This window comes from Triticum dicoccoides, chromosome 6B (genome assembly GCF_002162155.2).
Source record: "Triticum dicoccoides isolate Atlit2015 ecotype Zavitan chromosome 6B, WEW_v2.0, whole genome shotgun sequence".
Classification (NCBI taxonomy): domain Eukaryota; kingdom Viridiplantae; phylum Streptophyta; class Magnoliopsida; order Poales; family Poaceae; genus Triticum; species Triticum dicoccoides.
Genome location: NC_041391.1, coordinates 712,431,727 through 712,439,639, shown reverse-complemented (window position 1 = coordinate 712,439,639; position 7,913 = coordinate 712,431,727). Strand labels below are relative to the sequence as shown.

The following is a 7,913-nucleotide window of genomic DNA, read 5'->3' as shown; positions in this document are numbered from 1 at the left end:
AAAACCCAGAAAAGTAAAAAAGAATCAGGAAGAAGAAAGAGGCGCGGGTCGTGGGCTGGCCCAGGCCCATCTCGGCCGCCCTTTGAGCGAGTCCGGAGCCAGAGTCCAATCACCCGCACGACCGAACGCCTCCAGCCATAGGCAGGTGGAGGGAATAGGGTTCCCCGGCGCCCCAGCCACCGCCGCCGCCGCCGCCGACCCCGACCCCTCCGGCGACCGGCCAGGTACCTCTCCTCCCTCCCCATTCCCTCCCTCCCTCCCCTTCTGCCAGTGGTCCACCTGCCCCTCCTCCAACCACCTTGAATGGCCGGCCGCGCCGCATCGGGCTGCACTCGTCTATTGTCTGATACGATTAACAAACTCTTGTTTCATGTATTGGTCAGTACGTGCTTGTGTGAAATCCTTTGCATGAACCAACTGCACTCGTCTATTGCTTGCTTGTATGCATGACATGTACGTACAGTATTAGTAGATGATTTGTTGGGATTATGTTGTAGTACTATTTTGTATGGTCCATCTTCTTCTACTGAAGCTGAAGCTGTATGTATGATGCCATTATTTCTGCACTGCTTCATTCATAACTGAATGCTCCTTTGAAGAAGGGAATGATCGTTGAATTACCGGGCAATGTAGTAGTAGTACACATCAGTGCTTTACAGTCAATTAGCATTTTCACATACTCTTTTTCAGAATCCGCAGCTCAACCAAACACAGCCTAAAGACGACTAAACCTTTCGCCGGAGAAGAGCCCGAGATGGGGGGCGGGCCGCGGACGTTCCCGGGCGGGCTGTCCAAGTGGCAGCACAAGCGGATGCACGAGAAGCTGGCGCGGGGGAAGGAGCGGGGCCTGCTCCGCCACGAGAAGCAGCTCTACCTCGCCCGCCTGCGCTCCGAGATCCGCGCCTCCCACCTCCCAGGCGCCCCTGCCTCCCCCGCTGACCACGCCGGCCCCACCTCCTCGCGCGCCCACATCCGCGCCCTCGCCGACCGCTTCCTCCGCCCTGGCGCCGAGGACCTCTGGAACGACGATGACGGCCCGCTACGCCGGGCACGGCTCCCCCCGCACCAGCAGCAGCAGCCCGCGAGGAGCCTGCCGTCCGGCGCCCGGATGGTCGACTGGAAGCAGGTGGAGTCAGGGGAGAAGCCGAAGCCGCCCCGGGGAGGAGGGGACTGGAAGGACTGGGAGGAGCTGGATTCTGGGGAGCCGACGGCGGGAAGGGGAGCCGGAAATGAGCCGCGATTGCCCGCCACGTTCAACCAGAGGAGAGGGTACGGGACGGCCGCTCCCTGGTGGTGGCAATGGAGCCCGGGCTCCGGCACGCCTTCGCAGAGGAAGGAGGCGTCCTTCGGCTTCTTCGGTCTGAAGAGATGCTACTCGGTGATGCCTCCATGCTCGCCGTGCCGGGAATCGGGTGCTGCGCTGATGCCGTTGGTTGCTAGACAGCTCGCCGAGGCTGGGAATGGCAGGAAGGCGACACCGTTGGCTCTGTTTTATACTCAGGAGAGGTTGTACTCTGTAGCAGCCCCACGGCGGTTTGGCCAGAAATGGAGGCCGGATTCATCAGACGAGGATGAGGAGGTTATGCCGGCTGCTAGGGATCTGAGGTTGGCAAAATTCGTGGCTTCGAGGGAAGATGAGTCGGAAGATGATGAACCGGGGGAGACGAGCGCCATCAGGAGGAAATGGAGCACTGCTGCTCTGAGGAACTGTGATATGAAGAGAGATAGGAGACCGCTCAAGTCCTACGAGGAGGAAAGCGATGATGATATCACTGGTAGAATCCAAGAGCTGCGAGAGGAGATAAGAAACAGGGAGGTGCTGGGTGCTGAGAGGAGGCGGTACGAGTCAAGGGGTGAATCTGTGTTTACCAATAAAAGGTTACACTCTCGCCGTTATCTCTGATGTTGTTTATTTTCCTCGTAACCAATTGCCTCATTTGTTGTGTGGCCTGCTAACTTTGTAAGAAGTAGTGTCTGCATGGTTGAATTAGGAAAAATCAACTAAGAAGACTTGAAATGTGTGGCTCTTGATATATGAGTCACCGAAGTTGCCCCCTTATGAAGTTTCTTTTTGTTAGTCAGGCACTGGTCTATAAATAAGAATTGGCCACCCGTGATGCAAATGATAGACATAATGTTTGTAGCACATCCTGCTTTTTACATGCCTTCTAACTCAAGATTAATGAATGATCGGTGAATTAGCTTCTTCAAATCACACACCCTCCTACACTGCAACAGTGATTGTGCCCATCTTATCGACAAGTTATGATATTTCTTTTTCCCTTAGATTTGATGAGTTGGCATCACAATTCATGTTCTTGTTTTATCTTCAGATTCGATGAGTGTGGCATCTCCCCACTTACTGTCAAAGCACTCACTGATGCTGGATATATACAGACAACTGTTGTCCAGGAAGCAGCTCTTCCAGTTTGTCTCGAAGGTATTATATCTTATTTCACTTTCCTCGTGAACGAATTTCCTGAATCACGGGGAAAGAATCACAACCTTTTGGCGGTAATATTATGGGACGTGTTGCTTGACTTCAGTAGTTTGTATTTAGCACTTGACTCCAGTAGTACCATTTTGGCTGTGCATGAACTATCTGAAGATGCTATCACTGAAACCTTGCAACGATCAGGGGATTGCTCCTGACTCATCAATGTCTAAATGCAGGTAAAGATGTTCTTGTCAAGACCAAAACTGGAACCGGCAAAAGTGTAGCTTTTCTGGTAATGTTCATTTGCAAGAAGTTACTTTGGGATGTTGTTCCTTTCGGTTTTGTTGTCCTTAACCAATTTATTAAAAGCAATGAATTGATACACAGCTTCCTGCAATTGAATCAGTCTTGAATGCCATGAAGAGCCATACAAATCATCGAGTGTCTCCAATATTTGCCCTTGTCCTATGCCCTACAAGAGAGCTTGCCGTCCAGGTTACAGCTGAGGCGAATGTTTTGGTGAAGTACCATCATGGAGTGGGTGTTCAGTCTCTTATTGGTGGCACTAGATTCAAGCTTGATCAAAGACGGTTAGAGTCCGATCCATGCCAGGTTTGTAGCATTTACTGAGCTACTAAAGATCAAGTCTAAACTCCTAACTGCTGGGTTGACTTAATAATATGGTTGGGATTTCCCTTTTCAGATTTTAGTGGCAACACCTGGTAGGCTGCTGGATCATATTGAAAACAGATCTTCATTCTCTGTCCGCTTGATGGGATTGAAATTGCTTGTGTTGGATGAAGCTGACCACTTGCTAGATTTGGGTTTTCGCAAAGACATAGAGAAGATTGCTGATAGCTTGCCACGCCAAAGACAGACACTACTATTTTCAGCTACTGTTCCAAAAGAGGTAATGTAGTCAGCATAGCCTGTAGCATGAGTGCCTTTCTTGTATCATATAATCTGTAGTTTACCTTCTTTATGGACACCCACTGGTCTGAAAATGGGAATGATGGTTCTTATTCTTTATTGGCAGGTTCGAAGGGTTTCACAGATGGTTTTAAACAAGGATCATGTTTTTGTCGATACAGTGGGCTTGGGGGCCGTTGAAACTCCTACTAAGGTTTCTATTTCTACTCCTACTCAAGTAATATTTGGCACCAATGACAAACAGAATAATCTTCCATTAGTGGCTGCAAAGCACTTGTTTCATTCTGGCTTCTGCAAGTAAAGAGTGTTACGGTTGACATTCTCACTTTGCATTTCCCTTACCAGATGCAGGCGGTCGATGTGTTTTTATTTTATTTTTGGATAAGGCAGTTGATGTGCTGATGCCATGGTGTTCTATTGCGTCATTCTATTTAAGAAAAGGACCCCATTTAGCTGTTTAGAGTTTTACACGTTGTTCAGCTTTCATTGGAAGTTTGTCATGCAAAAGATGTCGACATTCACATAAACATTTATACCAAATGTCACGTTGTATGATAACACAAGCAGCACTTCTGAACGGATTTGATCTGAAAGTAAAATATTTGTCCCTCCGATCCATATTAACTGTTGCTGATTTAGTACAATTGTTGCTGATTTAGTTAATATGGATCGGAGGGAGTATGATTCTGTAATAGCCTTTCTTCTCTTGTCTGTTATGGATTTTTTTTGTGTGGTAGAATATTGATCCCTTAATGTCTTCTGTTCTTGAGCTTAGGTACAACAGCAATATCTCGTGGTACCACATGAACTGCACTTTCATATGGTTCATCGCCTTCTTCGAGAGCATATTGATCAGGAAGTGGACTATAAGGTGCTCCCTCCTCTGCCCACGTCGCTTGATCAAGCAGTATGATTTGCTGGTAAATTTGCAATTTCTTAAATCACTAATGTCTTTCCATTGCATGCAGGTGATAGTTTTCTGCACAACTGCCATGGTGACTGAATTTATGTATATAATGCTTCGAGATCTGAAGCTAAACGTCAGAGAGATACATTCAAGAAAGCCCCAGCTTTATAGAACACGTATTTCTGAAGAGTTCCGGGATTCCAATCGCCTGATTCTGGTAACATCAGATGTTTCAACACGTGGAGTGAATTATCCAGATGTTACTCTAGTGATTCAGGTAGAATTTCTTTTCTTTTTGATGGTTAATACAGCTAAGGAAGTTTCTGAGCAAGAACATTTATCTGCCTAGACTAAAGCAACTGCAGGAGTGGCAGCTATCTCTTTAATGCCATTACTTTGCATGGTTGTCTTCACCATTGCTGCTCTAACCGCACATTATGATTTTATCAGGCTGGCGTTCCTCCTGGTAGAGAGCATTATATTCATCGTCTTGGAAGGACTGGAAGAGAAGGTAAATCCGGGAAAGGAATTCTGTTGATTGCGCCATGGGAAGAGTATTTCTTGAAGGAGATACATGATCTTCCAATACAGAAGGCTCCTGTGCCACAGATTGACCAGGAGATGAAACAAAAGGTTTGACCTGGCGTACTTGTACATATTTTGCATTTCAGCGTTATATGCATACATTCTCGCCTGATTATTTTCCTGAATTTTCTTGTGCTGCAGGTTGATGATTCGATCAGGATTGTTGACATGAGCATCAAGGAAGCCGCGTACCACGCATGGCTTGGTTACTATAACTCAATAGCTGATATTAGCAGAGACAAAGTCATGCTTGCTGACCTGGCTAGTAGGTTCGGCGTCTCTATCGGCATGGAAAAGCCTCCGACGCTGTTTAGGAAAACCGCCTTGAAGATGGGGTTAAAGGGTGTACCAGGAATTCGGATAAGAAAATGAATAACCAAGCTACATTTTATCTCCCATTCTGTAATTCGTCTTATTTCTAATTTTCACTACATCAAGTCTGAAACTGATCGATGTCTTGTTGACTGGCTCAAACGAAGAACGACTCACACATTTTTCTTACGGCCTTACACTCATCTGAATGAGCTTTGGTCGGCTGTGACAGATGTATTTACCCTTGGCATTATTGCCTTATTGTCCAGCCTCTTATTCTTGGGGATGTACTTGCTTGCAGCCAAAGTGCCTCTTTTAGGGTTTACATAGGTAATATCATGCTTGTCTCTCATGTGAGATGGACACTGTAAATCAATGTCTCTTCAGGAGTTAGCTTGACGAAAGCTAAATAGGTTATTTCTCTGTTTATGGCAAGCCTATCTGTGAGAGCTTAAGGTCAGTTTGTTTTCAGATGAACTATGAGACTATCATCTTGTTTCTTTTCCTACCATATCTTGCTTTAATTCCTGAAGCAGTTGGGTTACTAATGCGAACGTCAAAGGCCACTGCTTTACAACATTTAGGATGGAAGAAATACTGGAAGCTGTTTGTAGCTAGCTACTTGTCTCAGCTGACTTCTGGTTTTTGTTCTTACAGACAAGAGGCCTGGGGATTGTAATCAATGGCGTAAGTGGAAAGAGGACTGAAGATTAATTATTCCTCTCAAAGCCCATGGAGAACCGGTTGTTATTCCCCAGGTTATTTACTTTTTTCAATCTCAACAGTTAACCTGTTACCTCCTAACGTTTTATCACATTGCAAAGTGGTCGGTTTCTTTCTCTAATCCTGAATTGAAACTGAATAAACAGATCGATGCGCTAAGCAGCTCTGGGATGCACGTGCCAAAGGCCTGTAGAAAGCTCAAGAGAACACCTCGAGGAAAGTCGAGGAAGAGCTTTCAAGGTTTTCTAAAGATGGGGATCCTCCATTGGATCCAGAAGAAGGTGATCCCGCCCAAGTTCCGAAAAGCAGTTCTCCATAGGCTGGGTACCGCAACCTTTTTGACACCCAAAATGATGCTACTCTTTGGAGTGGTTGCTCCTTAGGCACTTGCAAAACGAACACTTTTGCTGCCCTGCGCAGCAGCAAAACTGTGGAATCTTTCTGCTCTGGGCACCTAGTGAAATGAAACCAAACACATAGCACAACTAGTTTTTTTCTGAACTTGAATGATCCATTGACTGGCTGACTTCGATGATGCTAACGACGCAAGCTCGTTGTTCGGAAATTATAGATGGTACCTCATATGTTTCCATCTGTTGCATAGACGTGTTCCTTGAACTCTTACCAGGGTATCTTGTGATTTTTTTTACCAGATACATCACTCACCGGCACTTGGTCAAGTGGCAGGAGCCCATGGAGGATACAGTTTTGTTGCTTTGTGGCCTAGTGGCCTAGTTAATACATAGAGAAACTATATACATACCGATGCACTTGGTACCTTATTATTTGTGGATCTGTCTGTCACGAGTCACAGGCTTGTGCAATGTCATCAGAAACCCGCATCTAAGGCCTTTGTACAATGCACGGTGCTTAGTCAGATAACCCAAGCTGATGCTTATTTTTAGAGAAAAGTATACTTTTCGTCCCTTAACTCTCGGTGAAGTTTAGATTTGGTCCCTCAACTCCGAAACCGGACAACTTGCACCCTCAACTAACAAAACCGGACAAGGTTCGTCTCTGGTCTTGATTTTGACCAGTTTTGGTGCTAACTGACCCCGGTTTTGACCGGTGCTGACTCAAATTCGCATAATTTTTTCATATCCGTGAACTTTTTGAGATTCACATACTCTTTTCAAATCCACATAGTTTTTTCAAGTTCGCGCAATTTTTTCAAAAATAAACATACATTTTTCAAATCCGTGAACTATTTTGAAATTTGTGTATTTTTTTCAAATCAGTCTATTTTTTTCAAGTTCATGTAATTTTATCAAATCCAAATATTTTTTTTTCAAATCGATCAAGTGTTTTATAGGAGTGGCTAATTAAGCTTCTAATCTTGTCTACAAGTAAGTAAGTATCGATGCTTAAAGAAATACTGGTTTATTTCTAATGACCGGCTCTAATGCTTGGATTCGTCGTGGTGACCTATGCTGGCCCACACCCGTCGAACTCGGGCACTTGCACAGAGAAAGATGCAGCTATGATATTGAAAAAAAGCATCTAATCTTTTTTTGAGGGGGAAAAGCATCTAATAATCTTATTATGAATATACTTTGTTCCTATTGTCGTTTCAGTTTTCTGATGGGGCTTCATCTTCCGACGGGGATCACATATACTACTCCCTCCGTTCTAAAATAGATGACCCAATTTTATACTAACTTTGTACAAAGTTAGTATAAAGTTAAGTCATCTATTTTGGAACGGAAGGAGTATATGGTAGGAGTTTTGCTCTGGATGGCGATGGAAAACAACTCCATCTGGTAGCTAGTAGCAAGGGACAACTGCACAATGAAACGAAACGTAATTAGACCGGCATTTTCCCCCCCAACGCCCAAAGTCGAGTCGTCGACTAGGATCAACGATAGTGCCACTTCTGGCTCCAGCTCCTGTACGATCCCAGATAGGATCAGGTTTCACTATCATAGAGATAATGGAACATATTTTTTTCGAATTATGGAGCATAGCTTCCAATTCCATCATTTCACAGAAAATTGAAACTTTTTTTTTGACATGACAGAA

At 45.1% G+C, this 7,913-nt stretch overlaps 1 protein-coding gene across 1 annotated transcript; it reads left to right on the top strand.

Moving 5' to 3' along the window:
• Positions 1–87: 87 nt before the first annotated feature.
• LOC119325228 (DEAD-box ATP-dependent RNA helicase 48-like) lies at positions 88–6,459 on the top strand. The gene is made up of 12 exons (XM_037598975.1): positions 88–224; positions 691–1,878; positions 2,334–2,440; positions 2,674–2,729; positions 2,825–3,049; positions 3,141–3,347; positions 3,474–3,560; positions 4,143–4,238; positions 4,336–4,551; positions 4,725–4,907; positions 5,001–5,929; positions 6,041–6,459. Exons 2-11 carry the CDS (start codon positions 755–757, stop codon positions 5,229–5,231), a joined length of 2,532 nt encoding a protein of 843 aa, XP_037454872.1. The 5' UTR covers positions 88–224; positions 691–754; the 3' UTR covers positions 5,232–5,929; positions 6,041–6,459.
• The last annotated feature ends 1,454 nt before the right edge of the window (positions 6,460–7,913 follow it).